The sequence below is a fragment of the Xenopus laevis genome, chromosome 2L, assembly GCF_017654675.1.
Source record: "Xenopus laevis strain J_2021 chromosome 2L, Xenopus_laevis_v10.1, whole genome shotgun sequence".
Classification (NCBI taxonomy): Eukaryota; Metazoa; Chordata; class Amphibia; order Anura; family Pipidae; genus Xenopus; species Xenopus laevis.
Window position 1 is genome coordinate 56822085 of NC_054373.1, and position 21358 is coordinate 56843442.

At 39.6% G+C, this 21358-nt stretch overlaps 1 protein-coding gene across 1 annotated transcript; it reads right to left on the reverse strand.

Annotated features, from left to right (window-relative positions):
• Positions 1-8422: 8422 nt before the first annotated feature.
• Positions 8423-19403, reverse strand: LOC108707698 (trafficking protein particle complex subunit 3). Its single transcript, XM_041581254.1, has 5 exons — positions 19387-19403; positions 18576-18702; positions 13973-14070; positions 10068-10167; positions 8423-8666 (listed from the first exon to the last, which is right to left on the reverse strand). Exons 1-5 carry the CDS (start codon positions 19401-19403, stop codon positions 8445-8447), a joined length of 564 nt encoding a protein of 187 aa, XP_041437188.1. The 3' UTR covers positions 8423-8444.
• Between the last annotated feature and the right edge of the window lie 1955 nt (positions 19404-21358).

Sequence of the window (21358 nt, forward strand, 5' to 3'; positions counted from 1 at the left end):
GCGTTTGATTTCTGACAGCCAGACTCGCTGGAATTCAACGCTCCTTATGTTGGAACGTCTGCTGCAACAACAAAGGGCCGTCAACGAGTACCTTTTTGAACTGGGTGGTAGGACTGGATCTGCACAGCTGGGGATTTTTTTCCCCCGTTACTGGGTGCTTATGCGCGATGCCTGCAGGCTCATGCGACCTTTTGAAGAGGTGACAAATATGGTCAGTCGCACCGAAGGCACCATCAGCGACCTAATACCCTTCGCTTTCTTCCTGGAGCGTGCCGTGCGACGAGTGACAGATGAGGCTGTAGACCAGCGTGACGAGGAGCTGGAAGCGCACGATTTCTGGTCGGAATCACCAGAACGAACCCAGGCACCTGCTGCAACGCAGGGAGAGGTGCCAGAAGTGGAGTCAGAGGAGGAAGGTGGCTTTGTGGAGGAGGAGGACCAACAGGAGCAGGCTTCCCAGGGGGCTAGTGGTGACCTTTTGGGGACCCCTGGTCTTGTACGTGGCTGGGGGGAGGAGACCGTGGATGATGCAGTCCTTGATAATGAGGAAGCGGAGATGGATAGCTCTGCATCCAACCTTGTGAGAATGGGGTCTTTCATGCTGTCATGCCTGTTGAAGGACCCCCGTATCAAGAGGCTTAAGGAGAAGGACCTGTACTGGGTCGCAACGCTACTAGACCCTCGGTACAAGCATAAAGTGTCAGAAATGTTACCAACATACCACAAGTCCGAAAAGATGCGGCATTTACAAACCAGCCTGCAAAACATGTTGTACAATGCTTTTAAGGGTGATGTCACTTCAGGAACTCATCAACATTCCAGGGGCAGAGGTGCCAGTAATCCTGCCACGAGCACACCTGCAAGGACAAAGCCCTTTGGCCAGTCTGTAACGTCAGACATGCAAATGTTTTTCTGTCCAAGGCAGCGCCACAACCCTTCTGGATCCACCCTCAAAGAACGCCTCGACCGGCAGGTAGCGGACTACCTGGCATTAACTGCAGATATCGACACTCTGAGGAGCGATGAACCCCTGGACTACTGGGTGCGCAGGCTTGATCTGTGGCCAGAGCTGTCACAATTTGCCATGAACCTCTTGTCTTGCCCAGCCTCAAGTGTGCTCTCAGAAAGGACCTTCAGTGCAGCAGGAGGGATTGTAACTGAGAAGAGAACTCGCCTAGGTCACAAAAGTGTCGATTACCTGACCTTTATTAAAATGAATGAGGGGTGGATCTCGGAGGGTTACTGCACGCCGGAAGACTTGTTCTGACTTCTATGCAGCTGTCCTTCTCTTCAAGCCTCATGACTCCACACACAGCTGTCCTTTAGCGTCCTCCTCCTCCCTCCGCCACCGTTACAAACTAGGGTGCAAACCCTACTGGTTTAATTTTTTCTGGCCTCTGTGCTTCAGTGGCTGCAACCAAAAAAACTGGGCAAACAATGTCTACAAGGTCAACGTATGGCAAAAAATGACTATTTTCAGCATTTATATGGCATATTTTTTCTGGCAACTGTGCTTCAGTGGCTGCATCCAAAAAAATGCATATTTTCTGCATTTATATGGCATAATTTTTCTGGCCTCTGTGCTTCAGTGGCTGCAACCAAAAAAATGCATATTTTCTGCATTTATATGGCATAATTTTTCTGGCCTCTGTGCTTCAGTGGCTGCAACCAAAAAAATTTATGTTTTCAGCATTTATATGGCATAATTTTTCTGGCAACTGTGCTTCAGTGGCTGCGACCAAAAAAATTTATATTTTCAGCATTTATATGGCATATTTTTTCTGGCCTCTGTGCTTCAGTGGCTGCGGCCAAAAAAACTGGGCAAACAATGCCTACAAGGTCAACGACGTTGACCTTGTAGGCATTGTTTGCCCAGTTTTTTTGGCCGCAGCCACTGAAGCACAGAGGCCAGAAAAAATATGCCATATAAATGCTGAAAATAGTCATTTTTTGCCATACGTTGACTCAACGTATATGGCAAAAAATTACTATTTTCAGCATTTATATGGCATATTTTTTCTGGCAACTGTGCTTCAGTGGCTGCGACCAAAAAAATGCATATTTTCTGCATTTATATGGCATAATTTTTCTGGCCTCTGTGCTTCAGTGGCTGCAACCAAAAAAATTTATATTTTCAGCATTTATATGGCATAATTTTTCTGTCAACTGTGCTTCAGTGGCTGCGACCAAAAAAATGCATGTTTTCTGCATTTATATGGCATAATTTTTCTGGCCTCTGTGCTTCAGTGGCTGCAACCAAAAAAGTTTATATTTTCAGCATTTATATGGCATAATTTTTCTGTCAACTGTGCTTCAGTGGCTGCGACCAAAAAAATGCATATTTTCTGCATTTATATGGCATAATTTTTCTGGCCTCTGTGCTTCAGTGGCTGCAACCAAAAAAATTTATATTTTCAGCATTTATATGGCATAATTTTTCTGGCAACTGTGCTTCAGTGGCTGCGTCCAAAAAAACTGGGCAAACAATGTCTACAAGGTCAACGTATGGCGAAAAATGACTATTTTCAGCATTTATATGGCATATTTTTTCTGGCAACTGTGCTTCAGTGGCTGCGTCCAAAAAAACTGGGCAAACAATGCCTACAAGGTCAACGTATGGCAGTTGTTTAAAGAGAACAGTAGATTACTAGCCAGCAAAGCTACCTAAGCTAAAATGTCCCTCAAATCCCTGCAGACTTCTGTCCCTCCAATACAGAGCAGTATCAAGCAGATTACTAGCCAGCAAACTTACTATCATCTGTCCCTGAAATCACTAACAGCTCTCCCCCTACACTATCTCTTCCAAGCACACACAGGCAGATTTTTCAGATACATTTTTGCCCTTGATCCCCCTCTGGCATGCCACTGTCCAGGTCGTTGCACCCTTTAAACAACTTTAAAATCATTTTTCTGGCCAGAAATGTCTTTTCTAGATGTTAAAGTTCGCCTTCCCATTGAAGTCTATGGGGTTCGCGAACCGTTCGCGAACCGCTCGCGTTTTTGCGCAAGTTCGCGAATATGTTCGCGAACTTTTTTTCCGACGTTCGCTACATCCCTAAAGAATATAAATGTCACACTATAAGGCTGATTAGTAATTAATACAGATAATTACTACATGGCAGCATAGCAACCAGAGCAACTAGCATCAGAATTTAATAATCAGCCCTGTAACCATCTTATATTACAGCCCAACCTCGTTTTCTGCTTGATAATTTGCGACAACCCTAATCAGCCCTGTAATCATTTTATATTACAGCCCGACCTCATTTTCTGCTTGATAATTTACGACGACCCTTAAGCTTAGCTTCTCACCAGCTGCTCAGAGAACACTCAACATTTAAGTGTCGTAGACACTTTCCAAGATGGTGACCCCCTGTGACAAGTTTGAAGTCCTGGATCATTGCTGCTATTGAGAAGCTGAAACTTTAGGCAGGTGCAATAAGTTAATTATATTAAATATGTCATTTTTAGCCATATTCATTTTTAGGGTTTAGTTCTCCTTTAAGAGTTAAACGCCATTGTTCAAATTTAGAAGTAATTTAGAGTTCAGGAGCTGAATGAATGTGTAACACTGCATTATTGTGAACTGCACACACACGCACATACACAACATATACAAAAGAGAGGTGTAATCAGGAACTAGGAGAACTATAATTTAAAGTTATTTATTAAAGTATATCACCATCATTCACTATATACAACTCAAAATGAGAGAAAATGCTGATATTTTAAACACCGACAGCTTCAAAGGTCCCAAACACTTATAACAGATTGAGGTGTTAGATTTTCACATTCTGCTGATAGACTTGTTCTCTCTCTGTATGTTAAAGCATTGGTTTTTCAGGAATATGCATTATGCTAAACATACAAGATATATAATAAAGGGCATATATGTCCAGATAATACTCCACCCCTTCAGGATAATTGTCGTTTATATTTGTCACAACTGCTAAAACGTGCATCTTGCATAGTTTGCAGTACATGGAAAAAATGATCCCACACCTTTCAGTGCTTGATACATGAAGACCCAATAGCCTTTTTGCTTTTATTTGCGAGCATTGTTTACACACTGTATAACATTTCTGTCTATCTGCATATCTACCATACTGCCTACCACAGCAGAGGTATACTTGAAAAATATCAAAATGAAACAAAAGCAATAGTATCCTCTACCGTGAAGATTTGGAAGGAGATTTGCTACACGTAGGAATCACTGCATGTGATTATACAGAAAGAGGTCATCTAATGTATTTATAAATGGCGAAAGTTTCTCGTCTTGTCTGTTGGATCAACTATTTATACATGGATACAGTATATAACAGGGTATACAACAGCCTCTTCACAAATAATAATAACATAATAATGGAAAATTTAAAGCCATACAAAATTTTCTTTTCCTAATCTGTAATATGGCAGTGGTCATTTATGGGTTAACACTTTGCTAACAAACGAGGACAGGAAATAGCAAGCAAATAAACCCCCCCCCAAGACTTGCACTTCCTCTTTATCATACTGTTGGATCATGACCACTGCCATGTTATGTATCAGGAAAAGAACATTTCGGTAAGTATGGTTTTTTCATTTTCCTAATCCTCACATGCCAGTGGTCACTTATGGGAAATACCAAAGCTTAAAAAAACCATGTGTGGTATTAATGCGAAATGTTATTAAATAGCTGTAACAGCCTCCAGAACTTTGTGACCAAAATTAGCCTGGGCTGCTGAGAACACATCAACTTTATAGTGAGAAATGAAAGTGTTGACTGAAGACCAACCTGCTGCTTTGCAGATTTCTTATAGAGAAACCTGAGCCCTGAAGAGGTCTACTAAAATGTTTAGGGAGAGCTGGAACCAGTTATGATTTCTGAAGATTTACTAACCAGCCGTGTGTCTGTAATGTCTTCAGAACAAATAGAGTGTGGACTAGAAATGCTTCCGGACTTTGACTCTTCACTAGGATGTCATCTAGATACGCATAAATCTGAACCCCCTGAAGTATTAGGTGAGCAATAACTGGTTCAAATACTTTCATGAAAGTTCTGGGAGCAGTTGACATCTTAGAAATTTTTGATGTTTCTCTGCCACAGGGATGTGAAGATATGCATCTGTTAAATCAATTTTCACCATCTATTCTCCTTGTTGAATTTCTAGAGCAATGGTTCTGACTGACTCCACCCTGAAGGTCTGGACATAGAGGATTTTGTTCATTAGATGTAGATCTAGAATGGGTCTGGATTCTCCTTTTCTCTCAAAAAAGGATTGAATACATTTCTTTGAAGCACTGAACTTTTGCCACTTTTTCTAAAATCGTTTTTTCTTGCAAATTCTTAAAACTTTCCCTTAAACTAGACTTTATCTTGGGATTCTTTGGAGAGCTTAATTTTATGAAGAAATCTTGCTTTGGCTGATGTTTGAATTCCCTCTGAAATTATGTTCTTTACCCATTTGTCTGACCTGTTCTGAACTGCGCCTGCCTTCCTCCTACCAACAAAGGTTGGGCCAGCACACCTCCATGCTTGTTTTTTTGTTAGTTTTGCCATCTCTTTTGGAAGAACCAAAGTAATTAGTAATTGGGGGAGAAAAGAACTCTTCCCAGTTGAAGCTTTAGAAATAATATAATCGAGTTTTGACCCAAACAGTAACGATTTTATGACTTTCAGCATATGCGCAGTGGTTCGGGACCGGAAATTTACTCCAACAGCAAAATGCAGTCAATGCACGAAGATTACTGGAGAAGAAGAAGATGGCTGCCGTGAACTCTGAGGCCAGAATCTGCACGGAGGGGTGAGTAAAATATTAGGGGCATTTGCCCGGGGGTGGGGGGCAGGTAGGCTGGGGGGTAGGAGGGAAGGGGGTCTACCCAGGGGGAGGGTTTGAATTCTCCTTTAACCCACAAAGACCTTCCTCAACTACAACTGGATAAAAAAAAGAGGAGGTGGGAGTCCTGGGGGGGGAGTTTATTTGCTTGCCCTTTACTTTCCTCATGTGTCAGCAGGGCGTTAACCCATAAGTGACCACTGCCATGTGAGGATCAGGAAATCTCCTTTACTGAGTTCTCCTCTAAATGGATATGTTACAAACCATCAGCACACACATAAGCAGAAACTTACTGTATGTTTTAAAGCAAGTATGCAAAATTATATGGGGGACAAAAAAACTTAATTTATGTTTTACAGACATGGCATGATTTTGGAACACTGGGGAGGATTTAAATGTGTCTTTTTATCAAAGGCCTGCTTTCCAGTTTGTTGCCCATGTAAGGAAACAATACACCAGGGAAATAAACATGTCATTGCCAGGAAAATTTTCCTGCACTTGCCTTACTTACATCATAAATTGTTAGACAAAAAGATTGCATCAAAATATTCTTTACATGAAAACTGTGCATTTGAAATAATCATTGGGTTAATCACATCAAGATGGAGGACCACTACCCGGATGCAGACTTACAAGAAGTATTTTGTCACCTGGATTAGTTAAAAAAAATTAAAAAAAATACTACTTTTCATGATATTTGCATCTGGAGTAAGCAACTGTGTGATCATTGGGTTCAGCACATCCTGACAGAGGACCACTACCCTGGTTCACAGCAAGACAACATAACATCATGAGAAGACAGGGAGGTAGGTCTGGAACTAGGGGTAGGCAAAAGAGGCACGTGTTTAGGGCGCAGCAATGGGAGAGCCAGGCACATACTTCTTCTGTCTCCTACCCCTGGTCCAGGCCTTGTCCCTGCCTCCCGCTGCATCATCAGCGCGCATGCAAGAGTTTGAATGTGCATGCACATGTGTGGCAGGCTGAGGGTGCAAGGTGGCTGGTTGGGTTGCCTAGGGTGCCTGGCTGGTGTGGCCCGGCACTGCAAGGAAGTGTCAACTTCAAGCACCTCCGTGCATGCCACTTTCTTCATCACTTATATGCATGGTATTAATCATATTAGGAGAGCACTGGATTAATACTAATCACTTGACTGAGAAATAGTTGGGGTATGTACAGTAGAAACGGAAGCAAGTAATGGCTTGATTCCTTAAAATACCATGCGTATCAGTGATGTACGGGACCCGCACCCAACCCTAACCTGCAAAATGTTGCCATTGTAGGACCCACACCATGTCTTCCCACTCTGTTCACTACTTCTGTGTGCACCTGTGGCTCCAAGACAGTGAACCTATGGAAACAATCTGACCAGCAACCAACCGTAGCATGGTTGGACAAATATCAACCCAAACCCACCCAACCAACGGTCAACCCACAGGTCATTGTGGGTTTTGAGTCAACCTGCACATCACTAATGCAAATATAATGAAAATCATTCAATTTCTTTTTACTTCATACACATAGTAAAAGTCCTTAATTACTGAACTGAAGGTGAACTTCCCCTTTAAAGTGGCCCTGTGTCTTCTGTGGTTTCATCTGAAAATAAAAAATGGATTTAATGTTACAATACTTCATTCTTGGTCTATCAGCTAGTAAGGAGTTAGTTTTCACACCATGGGAAGATAAATCATGGGATGACAATATGATTTTATTACTGAATAAGCAGCTTGGGATTTCTAAAACTGTAAGAGAAAGGTAAGAAACTTGAAAATTAAGTGGCATATGATAAACCATAAATTTAAGCAGTATAGGGAGGTAAACAAAACAACAAGTACTTCCATGATAATCAATAGTCACTTGAGAAATCAATATTTTTCTTAAAAAACAGATACAAACAGTTCAGACCGAGTTGCATTAACTTGCAGTGAAAATTCCCATTTCAGTCGGTCTTAAAAATGTAAATGTGCACCACAACTCCAGTGCAAAGAGAATTTACAATGAAGTCTGTAAAAAAAAACAAAAAAAACAAAAATTAAGGTCAAGTAGTTTTGCAGAATCCACATTTCTGCCCTATATACCAGGGCATAATGTGACTTTTGTGATGGTAACGGTTACTTTTCCAATTACTCTTCCCCAGCTGGAAGGTTATCCTCAATCCTTCTGATAAACTTCATTCTGATTTCTGTCACACTATCACCTTTCAGTGTATCCTGCACAAACTTCACATCGACTGCCATTTGCACCTGTATGAGAGTTAATAAAAATGTAAGGTATCTGAAATGAAGGCACAAACAGTCACAGGAATTAGCAGCTCTGATGGGGATGGACAGAGGCATTCGGACCCTGTTTTTCGCCAGGGGCAAGCAGTTGTCAAACTGTGCCATAGGCTTAACACTTAAAAACAAAAAAGGATGTATACAAACAAGTAACATAGATTCTATTTCATATGTTAAAGTGCATGTTTAAAGCCTGAAGGTACCACAATACATCAGTAGTTAATCTCAATTAAAAAGATTTATACAAATTAAAAGTACCAGTGTGCTAATGACAGAGCGCACATTTTTAGCTTTCTCTATTTACTGGAAACTCGTTACAAACAGATCAAAGAAAGCAGGCACAGAAAAGATTAATCTACATGGTTGTATTAAAAAAAAAAAAGTTGTCACTTGCCATTTCTAGGGCTCCCCGCAGTACCCCGCACAGCAGGTTGGAATAGACCAAAGTAGAATGGTTGTCTGGCAACTCAACAAAGTCTACAAGAGGGTTGTTCTCGAGGATGAGGGAGAATTCATCTCCTGCTGGACTCCAGTTTGTGATAGTAGGTGTGATCCCCAGGTACATTTTAAAGGCCACCTGTTCAAAGGATGAATAAATAAGAACCAAAGCAATAGAGTGATTCTAGAAATCCTTGCAGCAGCTGACTGGAAGGTACTAAAAACACTGATTGAACAAAAAATTTTAAATATTTGTCTCAAATGCCTCACTATGTCTCATCATGTTAATACATTTAAACTTGATTGGAACATGATACATAAAATGTTTAATTATGAAAAGTAAATTAAATTCTAAACAACTTTCTAATATATATTTATTACAAATTCACACTGGTTCAATATGTTGCAATAGTATCTCTACTCCAGTCTCAACCTTCTCTGTCCCCGTGAAATGTTTGACTAGACAACTGGCTTGCTACCTTTTTGGAAATGGTACATGTAGTCAGAATCAGCAGGGCAGAGCATAGCAAAGGACAGACTTTTCACTTTAACATCTTTGAAAATGTGCAACGCAAAATTGCGTGCAATGACATTTGTTTTCGTTATGGCAAATTTTATCTTTGATCTTAAATGTATCATTATCATTCTCCTGAAGTGCATTGTCTAACAAAATGTGCAACAGTGTGAGCTAGGCGTGTTATGTTAAAGTTTGCTGCATCTGTAGATGAAAGTTGCCTTTGCCAAATGAAAGGAAGACTTTTCCAGCATGGATTATTACATTTACTGCTTTCACAGTTCTGCAATGTAAGACAAGAAATATATTAGTTCTTTACCACCTCAAACATACAACTTTCAACCTGGAAGATCACCCTCAAATGTGCTTGGCCATAGCTGTGTTTAAACAATCTGTTTCTTCCTTGTACATATCCCTTCAATTTATAATAAAAAATAGAAATAGAAATGAATATATGAGTATTGAAGAGGGGTCCAAATACAGTGTAATTAGTCTGCTATGCAGTATTTTACAGTAGCTCTATGTATGCACCGGTATTTGATTACGGAAAGTTAAATTGTTTTGCTTTCATTTGACTTTAGCAACTGTAATTTTGAGGCTCCGAGACAGAATTAGTGAGAAGATGGTAAGACAAGGCAAGAGAAAGAACAAGTGGGGACTAAAAATGACAGGAAACATGGGAGTAGAAAAGGCAGACTACTGGGGAAACAGAAATTCAACAAAATCAGAAGATTGTAACAGAAAAAAAGAAAGAATAGAGCTAGTAGAGGGCAGCAAATAATAGGACAAAAAGAGGAAATGAAAATACCACAACAAACAGGCTTGGAGACAAGAAAGCAGCAGAGGAAGGTGTAGAAATAGAATAGAGCTTAGAAACAGGGAGGTAAGTTACACAACACCATAAAGCATAAGGTGGGCAAATTGAAAGTGGATGGAAGGAGTAAGAGAAGCTGAGAGAAGAGTGAATGAGAGAGGAGTTCACTGGAACACCAAACTGACCCATTCAGTTGCTTCTTTCATAATTACCTTTGCTATAACATCAGCTGTTTCCCGAAAATCATGACACCTCCCAATACTTGACCGTGCCAAAAAATCTTCTATGAGTCTCACACCTATGTTGTATCCCCTGAGGAAAAGGGAGACATAAAAAAAATAAAAAAAAGACAGCTTTGTATGAAATAACACAAGGGCATAGGTTGTCTTATGTCTACTAACATCCCATTCAAAACTCTATAATATCAGATACACTGGTTATAACTGCTGCATATTAACAAGAACACAATTCACTGGGCATCATAGGAATCACCTAACTAAAGTTGCAACAAATATAGATCACAGAGTAAATATTGTAAAACTAATAGTGACAGTAGCCTTCCAGTTGATGATTCCTTTCATTATAACTGGCTAACTGGTTAATACCAGGATAGGTTGTTGTGAAGGTCCTTGTTTCAATTGAACAGATACTTTAAATAAAAGAGTGTTTGGGGGGGGAAGTTTTAGTGTCAGGCATATGTCCTTTTAAAGGCCCAAAGAAAACATGTGTATTAAAGAGTTTGTTCACCTTTGCATAACTTTTAATATAATGTAGAGAGCGATATTCTGAGACAGTTTGCAATTGGTTTTCACATTTTATTATGTGTGATTTGAGTTAATTCGTTTTTTTTATTCAGCAGCTCTCCAGTTTGCCATTCCAGCAATCTGATTGCTAGGGTCTAAATCACCCTAGCAACCATGCATTTATTTAAATAAGAGATTGGAATATGAATAGGAGAGGCCTGAATAGAAGGATGAGTAATAAAAAGTAGCAATAACAATACATGTGTAGCCTTACAGAGCATTTGTTTTTTGATGGGGCCTAGGATTAGAATTTATAAGACTCAGACTCACAGATTTACTCACTTTGATCATTACCTGACCCCGACCCGCAACTGCCTTATTCGCAACCGGCTGACTACCATTAAACAGGAAGTGATGTTGCTGCAAACTGTAAGTGACATCATCAAAAGTGGGTGGGGACAGAAAAGTTTTGTAAAATTTTAAAAGGAGTAAAATATAGACAATATAACATAAGAAATTTATAAGGAGATCCGCAACTCGACCTGCAACCCACATCTAAACTCGCACCCGAAAATCCTACCCTCATCCCCATTTTGCAGGTAACCGACCCACAGCAGGACTCTACCTGGGACCCCCATTTGAAACCGGGAAAGAGTCAGAAGAAGCCAAATAATTAAAAAACAAATATCAAATAAATAAATAATGAAGACTAGTTGAAAAGCTTCTTAGAATTGGTGATTCTATAACATACTAAACTAAACTAGTTAACTCAAAGATGACCCACCCCTTTAAGTCAAACAGCTGAAGTGAGTCCAGTATTGGAGTTATGGGTGGGTGATCAATAGCTGCTGTGATTGTACACATACAACTGTTAAACAGCTCTATAAATACTGAGGATATTAAACAAAGTACAGATAGAGTCCTGTAGCGGGTCCGGTACCCACGAGTTACCCGCAAGTTCGGGTAGAAGTTCCGGGTGCGGGTTTAGACGCTGGTCGGAGGTTCTGCGGGTCGCGGGTCTTCTCAATATCGATTTTTACTCCTTTTTGCTAATTACACCTACTTCCGATGATGTCACTTCCGGTTTACAATGACAGCACTTCCTGATTCTTGATGGTCAGCGGGTCCGGGTTGTGGATAAGGTACTTACGGGTCGGTATCGGGTCCAACCGGGTAAGAATGCGGGTTGCAGGTACGGGTCGGGGTTCCAAAATATGGACCTGCGCATGACTCTACTGTTAGTGTGGCAACATTGAGGGGGAGTAACTACAGAAAAAGTAGACCCTGAAAATGTCTTGGGTGCCCAAAAGCTATAGAGGGCCCTAATTATTTAGCATTGTTCAACTAAATGCCCAGTGGTTTAACTAAACCCAGTGTATTCTACAGAGCTCATCTGTTCTGTGCTGTGTAAACATGAGCCTTTTTGCCCTATTTAGTTTAAATGTCTGCCCCCATGATTACACAGCACCTTATTTATATCAACTGTAGTGGTGTTTCTAAAGTAAACATGAGTGCAGGTTAACAGCATATAATAATTAAATACATATAAAACACTTTAGTTTTTTTAGTGTTACTGTTCCTTTAAGTATAGTATTAAGAATATTATATGTGTGGGGTTGATGCAGTTCTTATTAGTTTATAAGCTTGGCAAAATTGTAAAGACATGTTTGGTAAATTTCAGAATTTGTTGAAATGGTTTCTGAGGTTTCCAAGAAGACATCTTAGAATGTTCCTGGGGAACCAGCATTATTGCTTTTAAGGTTTCTGCGGCTGGATGTCACTTTTGCCAAAAAGGTTTTCTGGTTTCCTGGGCATTTATAGAAGATCGACTAACAGCACAGAAAAGGCAGTTTAGTGGTGGCCTTGAATGCTATTTTCGAATAAAACCGCAACGAAAATGCCAACTTGGCACACTTCAGAGATTCTTCCAGGGCAGGTAGTGCAGACTTGCAAAGTAAGGGAATTTAGCAATGCTGAAAATTCATTTATGCTTACCCTATTTATAAGGTACCCACACAACAGCAGATATCAGGTGCCGATTCTGTAATTCTCTCCTCAGCACAGAAAATATCAGTTGGCAAATAAGCTAATGGAAAGTCAATCCCAAAATAAACAGTGCTTTAAAAAGTGTTTTTAAAGGAGAAGGAAATCTACAGAGGCAGCTTCTTGCCACACTAGTGCAAACTAAAACTCTCTATTTATTCTGTAGAATAAATACCATACCTGAGTAGAAGCTCTGTTTGTTTAGGATATCAGCCTCCATATTAGCTTGATGAAATCACTTCCTGTCTCTCCCTGCTCACTTATAATTCTGGCCGCAGATAACAGGAGAGAGGGGGGAGTGAGGAGTAAACTGAGCATGCTCACGCCCAGGGCAAGGAGGTTTAAGCTGAAGGCAGGAAGTCTGATACAAAAGCCCATGTGTACACGATAGAAGGAAATATGCTGTGTTTCTTTTGATAGAAGACTCAGTGCAGCACTACTTTGAGGGTTTACTGGTGTATTTTAATAGATCTTTTTAAAAAAGCTTACTTAGTTTTAACCTTTCCTTCTCCTTAAAGTTATTTGTAAAAAAAAATAAAACAGTTGCTATTGAAAGCAGCAATTGGTTAACTCCTGGTTCTTACTTTTTAAACCATGTTGCAAAAGTCTTAGCTCCCCAGCAAAGACAGGTCTGTTAATCAGCTGCCATGTCTTACATTCCATCAGGGCAGAGAATAGAAAGGGTCAAACACTGTTGACAAATAACAGTACATATACAAATAACTTAAAAACCAAAAAAAATTGTAATGAATGTATATTGCAAGTTTGAAGCTTTCTTCAGGCAATGTTTTTTATATAATACAGGCACTTTAGGTATAAGTGAGCCAGGCCAGCCCAGTCAGTGTTGCTCATGCCTCCTTAGGTGATCTGATCATTGGCAGAGGGCTAGACATAATTGATTAGCCTGTGACTGCCCACCACAGGGTTAGGTAAATGCCACCTAGTTTGGTACTAATTTGGTTTGATCCCCATAGTTTTGTCTGGAAAGGGCTAGACATAATATATATATATATATATATATTATGCACCATTTTAACAAAAGAGTTAAAGTCAAAAAGACTGGTACTTTTTTCCTTTAAATATCTCAGCATAAATTCAAAAGAAAGATAGCAGCCCAGAACAATAAAAGGAAGTGCAAAGTGTTAGAAGGAAGTTCAAACTGTGTGAGACACAGAAAAGTACAATTATTGTTGGCACACCTGATAAGAATATTATGCTTACGTTTGTGGACAGGATTCAGAGGCTGGTTTTTCTAAAGCACTCTTTCTGGGGAGATTCACTAACTACACATCTGCAGAAAAAAAGCTCTTGCATCAAAAATCTAAACTTACATTTTTTCCAGCTGCTTGTTGACATCTTCATCATTTTCATAGTCTTTACACAGCTGGGTGACGAGAGCACCATATGTCAGAGTGAAGAGCTCAGAGTTCTAATGGGAAGAGAATCATACATTTAATGCAGAGACAGCCATTGGAATTACGTGCTATAATAACGGATTTAGTGCTACTTGGAAATGCAAGAATTTACGTAGGAAAAACAAAGAGATGATGTGGAAACCAGGCATGCAGTGACAGGGTCAATATACATAAACCCAGCTTTAATAATAGTGCTGTGAACCGCTAGCACAAATACTGGTTGAAAAGTAAAACAGAAACTAGAATTAAGGATTTTTTTTAAATAGACAGTGAAATACAGAGACATAGCTTATTATATTTGTCAGAAATTCTTTTTTGCCATATTTAAAGAACAGGGAAAGCTGAATTTACTGGCAATAAGCTAGGCCCCAAACCAGCAACTGTATTTGCTACGTTTATTCACTGACCACCATCTTACCTGTACTCCCAATGTGTTCTTTCAGTAGAATTAAGATTTGTGCATGTGCAGTATACCAGAAGTGGTTTAAAATTGAAGAATTCAGCTTTTTGTCCTTTAATTAAATTTATAGCAGTTAAGGGTAGGACTCCACGAGCGATTTTGTTGCGATCCGACGCGCTACGACAAAAATAAGGTAAGAGATAGAATTGTCGCAGCGTTGATCCGACGCGACACAACTGTCGGATGCAGACGCGACAAAATCGCTCGTGGAGTCCTACCCATAGCTCCCATATTGCTTCTGCTAATTTTGCGTTATTCTGCTGAGTTCTACAAATAAATGCCTCAAGAGTATAGCAGCTTTTACAGATATTGCAAACACGAGAGTGGGGATTTTCTGTGTGCACAATAAGCTATTCTCATATTAAGTACAAAATAATGCCTTCTTTCAGATGAGTTTCAAACAACATGCCACTGTACAACCACCTTCTTCTACTTTATTTTGGGAGCCACATCTTTTGTATATAAAAAGAGCTTGTTTTCCGTCCTCTGTATTCATTAAACATAAGAGTGTAATAAAACATGCAAGATTTCATCTGAGAATTCGATTAGATGTAAGTAATATGTATGATTTAAACCAGTCCTCCTTTTCACTATAATATAGATATTACTTAATGTATGCCAATTTAAATGACATTCCTAACTTCATATGATGGTTGAAAGACAGAGTTTCCAAGCAACTTCTGGTTCGAAAAACACTATGCTTCTCCAATGACTTAAAGTATTAGAAGGATTAAACACCAACTCACTAATATCAGTATTTATTTACATAAATTCATAGGGCATGGAATAAGAATATAAGGGTGGGGCTTTAAGTCTATCGTAGGAACAATGCCTTAAATATGTGATGCTTCCAACAGCCATATTATTTTTTTATTTGCCCTGTGTGGTGCCCCAGCATATTATGGTAAATGTAGAATTGTTAAAGAAAGATAAGAGGAATAAAATAAGTTTTCCCTATTAAGATTGGACCTTAGGAAAATGCAGGAAGGCATGATAGAAATAGAGTGAGTAAGCATATGAACAAACGTACCATAAGATGCAGAGATGCAGTAGGAGAAATGAATGGCAAATACCAATACTACAGAATGAGTGCAGCAGGCAGATGGAGAGAAGGGAAAAACACAGTTAAGTGAGACAGGTGTAATGGCACAAAACTTGAGAACAGAAATAGTGCAGTTCTGGCATAAGCAGTAAGTAGGTATCCTATATGTGTGAGGATGCTGTCAGTAACATGCAGCAACTTATAACCACTGAATGCCAAACCTAAATGCCTCAACTAGCACAGTGCTGCCTCACTAATAGTCTGAAACTAGTCTACCTCAAGAATTAAAATGCAGGTAACTGTCACTTTAGGTAACTTTTCCAGTTCAAGATATTGGTTAAGACTACTTGATAAACCTATGGTTAAAAGGGTGTCATGCATAATCATTCCAGTTTACTATTTGCCCTGGAAAAGGAATCTGTGTCTGTGATGATAGAGAATTCCATATTTTTAGCCAATTTTAGTTCATACCACTTGCTCCCTGCAGCAGTCATTTATTATAGGGCACCGATAGAACTTTCTAGTGGCCAGTGCTGAAAAATATTAGGTTCAACTGAGTCAATAATATATACTTAACGGGATACTGTCATGGGAAAACATGTTTTTTTCAAAACGCTTCAGTTAATAGTGCTGCTCCAGCAGAATTCTGCACTGAAATCCATTTTTCAAAAGAGCAAACAGATTTGTTTATATTCAATTTTGAAATCTGACATGGGGCTAGACATTTTGTCAATTTCCCAGCTGCCCCTGGTCATGTGACTTGTGCTCTGATAAACTTCAATCACTCTTTACTGCAAGTTGGAGTGATATCACCTTTCCTCCCCCCAGTAGCCTAAGGGCAAGGCCAGACATGGCGTTTTTACGTTGAGTTTTTAAAAAAGAATAGCCAGGCGTATATACGCCACTGAAACCACATGCGACCGGCAACATGCGTTTTTCAGCATGTAGGATTCTTTTCCCAACATGCACTTCTCATTGTTTTTAATGTTCTCATTGAGAATTTGGACGCCATATTTAAAATACGCTGCGTATTTACGCAAGGTGTGGTTTCAAACATGCAGATCCCATAGAGTCTATTGATTTGGTAGTTTCTTGACATATTGGCGTTTCTGCTAAAAAACGCCAATACTGGTCTCCTGTGGCTGATGTCAGCTTGCAAGTGCCCTGTGTGAATTGCCATAGTGCGTTTTCCATTAGTTTCAGTGGTAGTGCAGTTTATTCGTATTTAAACCTGGCTGTTCTTTTTTAAAAACGCAACGTCTGGCCTTGCCCTAACAAAAGAACAATGGGAAGGTAACCAGATAGCAGCTCCCTAACACAAGATAACAGCTGCCTAAAAACAACAATCAGTAAAATCCAAGTCCCACTGAGACTGATTCAGTTACATTAAGTATGAAAAATAACAGCCTGCCAGAAAGTAGTTCTATAGTAGTATAAAAAAAAAATCTGTTTGCTATTTTGAGAATTAGATTTCAGTGCTGGAGTAGCACGATTAACTGATGTGCTTTGAAAAAAACATGTTTTCCCATGACAGTATCCCTTTAACCTAAGACTTAACGGTCTGGCACATAAACACCAAAAAGAATTCTAAAAATGAGACTAGAGAATGATGTACACCCTATTGTAAGAGTTCCAGGAGCAAGGCTGAATGTTGGAATTGCAAGAGGCTTCTAGTATCCTTATATTCCCATGGTGCCAGGAGAGCAGGAGTGTGTATGAATGCATGATCAGACATTTCTCACTGTTCATTGTATTACCATTATATTATATATATATATATATATATATATATATATATATATATATATATATATATATATCTGGGCCCAACATTCTAGCTTGACATAAAGATAAAGGGAGGGCAAGGCACACCGCAGGGCCATTGCATCAGTGCAGGACTGTACAGTAATCCTCTTAATCTACCCCCATTACACATTGAACCTCCATTCTCCTGTGCACCCTCAAAAATTCCCACTACTCAGTGTTTGCACAGCAAATCCGTATTGGTTTTTTTTTTGTCCAGAACAGGTAACATTAATACAATGACCACCCCATGCAGGATAGCAGCGACCTTTTACGTAGGGATCTCACATTCCCAGTGAGATCCCAGTTTTGCTGGAACACAGGGCGCTGCTTAGCAGCATTTCCACAGCACAGTAAATCGTCTTCTCAGCACAAAATCCCTCACCATCTTTTTGCTCTCGGTGCCTCTGTTGGTTTGCCGGGACATGTTGCCTCACTGTCCCCACTTCACAAAGGCACGATAAAACTCCGGGAACCTCGTACGGTTCCGGTGGCTCTTCCACTGACAGCTTAGCAGTTTTTAATGCGCCTGCGCATATTGTCGCTAAGCCACATGGGAAACATAGTGCAGCTCTACTGAGAAGCCTTCTATTGTAAACAGCGTATGACAACAATACCCAGAGTTCCCCGCGCCATCATAGAGCTACGAGCCGAAAAACGTAGTTCCAGCTAAACCTACATGGAATATTTAAACACAGAGCGGTTCAATCAGGAACTGCATCCTGGACTGACTCCTCCCATTTCAATTGAAGCCAATCCCGTGTCTATGTACAGTTATCCAGAATGACCACTGAATGGCAGTAGCGGCTCAGAATATGTTAAACTGATATTGTTGTGCCAGCAGAATATTACAGTTGAATTGAGGGCACAGTTACTGTGTCTTGTTTAGCTTCGCCTTTCTCACTGTATAATAAAAATATTTAGGTCCTTTCTTGACAAGGAGGAGGAATTATAGTGTCGTTTTTTTGTCCAATTTTGTTACTGGATGATTAACCGCCATTGGTTTAATTATGAATGCCACCATCCCTGTACCAGGAACTTTAGCAGAGGATAAGCAATTCTTTGGGTTGTGTGTGTGGTGGGCTGGGGTTAGGGTTGCCACCTGGCCGGTAAAAATGATGGTTGATCCCAATGTTATTAATAGGGCAAAAAGATAAATATATAGAAAGGCTCCTGTATTTTTTTTTCCAGAAAAGGTGGCAACCCCAACCCACCACACACACACACAGCCAGGGCCGCTCCAGCCATGAGTAGGGTTTGGAGTTGCCACCTGGTGAGAATCTTGCCTCAGGCGGCACAGAGCGGCCAGTTACCAGGGCGGCGAAAAGTTGCCTCTGGTAACTTTAAGAGAAGAATTTCAGTTGTTTAAAATGGAAATTTGGCTTTTCTAGTGCAGCTAGCGATGCTGCCCCTCCTCAACCCACTCCGACGCTACAAGTAAGGGCAGAGACACGCTCAGATTCTGAGAGATTTAGTCGCCCGACGACTAATAACCTCTTCTTCGGGCGACTAATCTACCCAAACTGTCTTCCCCTGCCTTCCCGCCAGCCAGAATGTAAATCTCCAGTGGGATGGCACTCAAAGAACTTAGGTTTCAGAAATCGCCCAAAGTTTCCTCGGGAATGCAGTTCGGGGAGATTAGTCGTCCGAAGAAGTGGAGATTTGTCACTGGACTATCAGATGGGAACGCCACAAGCAGCATTTTCATCCGACAGTCGGATACACGTAGTTTGTAGCTGCAATGTTTCTATAACTTAAATATATTTGGCACCTCCGACTGGTCGCCTGCTTTTCTTTGCTGCGCAACCCAGCGCACTGTATAGATTCATGGAGTTCTACCCTAAAAGGGGCTTAGTGAGAAGCTTGAATATTCCTGACTGTGAAAGCCAACCTGTATTATGAGAACCCCAGTGTGAGGAAAAGTTTGATGAACTGTATGCTGTGACTTTATATTGGGAAAAAGTCCTGAATAAACATGTGTTTTTTCCTGAAGACAGTGTCATATATGGGGGCAAATTTACTTACCTTCGAAGTTGCGCCATCGTTGGCTTCGCCGCTAGGGTTGCCACCTTTGCTGATTGCTAAACCCGAACACGGGGTGTGCAGTTTTTGCCCAAAAACCCCACCAAAGTTGGATTTTCTGGCTAAACCCAGCACAGATCACAAACACTTTAAATTAGATAGGTGCCTCCACCATGACTTATATAGGACCTTGACAAGTCTGAGATGGTGGATTTTCAGATTTTTTTTTGGGGTTATAATAAATCTCAAAACATTTGAGGGTTTTCTTTTTCTAAAAATTCAAATTTTAAAGTGGAAAAATACTAAAATTTGAGATTTTAACATTCCATTTTATTAAATAACCCCCAAAATGTAAAATACATGATCATATAGCTGCTTTTTTGAGCCAGATGACGGTAAAAAAAAACCCAGCCTGAAGCCAGTGCCAGTTATGCCACAAGAGGGAAAAAATTCCTGACCCCAATGGCAAGTGGAAATTGGCCTTTGTTTTTTTCTTTTTATAGTTTTTCTAATTATTTGCCTTCTTCTTCTGACTCTTTCCAACTTTCAAATTGGGGTCACTGACCCCATCTAAAAAAACGAATGTTCTGTAAGGCTACAAATGTATTGTTATTGCTACTTTTTATTACTCATCTTTCTATTCAGGCCTCTACTATTCATATTGCTGTCTCTTATTCAAATCAATGCATGGTTGCTAGGGTAATTTTTACTCGACCTTTGATAAATATGGCATTACAAAACCTAGTGAAATCAGGGAAATGTATAATGTATAAAATAAAGGTGGGACCACAAACAAACAACAACAATGTAAAATAAGGGAAAACTTAAAATTGATGTTTTACTGTAGTTCCCTTATAACATAATGTTGATGCTATTAAACAAATTCTTTTGTTTATCTCAATTCGGTTATTAGTTAACATAATCTTTAGCCAATAGGAATACTTCCTGTGCACCTGGAAATAACATGGTGATGTCATAATAACCATGCTTGGTTGCTATGGCAATGGCATTATGTCACAATTACCTAAGCAGCTTGTTGATCTCACCACCTGAAAAGTATCAGTTGCAGATTAGCCACCGATAGGATTGCATCCCAATTCTTTGGTGCTAATAAGTGACTATTTAATCATTACCTAATTTCAACATCGGTAAGTACATAGATATTTCTAAGCTGTCTACATTACTTTATTGCTAATTAGCTGGTTAATTACCAATTACTAAGTGTTATTTAATATACAATACAAATAATTTTACACTGTGAGTAGATTAGAAATTGACTTAATTATATATGTAATACCCACACTTACAAAGATGATTTTTTTGTTTAATGACGTATTTATTAGTATTTTAGAAACATAGATCTATTTTTACCAAGGAAATATTATTAAAAGGTTCATGTTCAATTTAATATCCTAAACTCATTGCGATGTAATAATCAGGCTTTGTTGCTATGGCAATGGCATTATGTCACAATTACCTAAGCAGCCTGCTGACCTCACCACCGGAATAGTATCAGTTGCTGATTAGCCACCGATCGGGTTGCATCACGATTCTTTGGTGCTAATAAGCAACTATTTAAGCATAACCTAATTTCAACATCAGTAAGTACATAGACATTTCTAAGCTGACTACATTACTTTATTGCTAATTAGCTGGTTAATTACCAATAACCAATACAATACAAATAATTATGCACTAAGGGGCAGATTCATCAAAGGTCAAGGTGAATTTTCAAATGAAAAAAAAAAATCGAATTTCGAGCTATTTTTTGTGTACTTCGATTAAGGAGTAGTCAAAAGTCGATTTGAATTTGCAAGAATGAAAAAATTTAAATGCACTGTCTCTTTAAAAATCAGGCTTCGACCATTGGCCATCTAAAACCTGCCAAATTGCTGTTTTAGCCTATGGGGGACCTCCTAGAACCTATTTGGAGTCAATTGGTGGACTTTGAAAAATCAAAGTTTTTTTGGGGAAA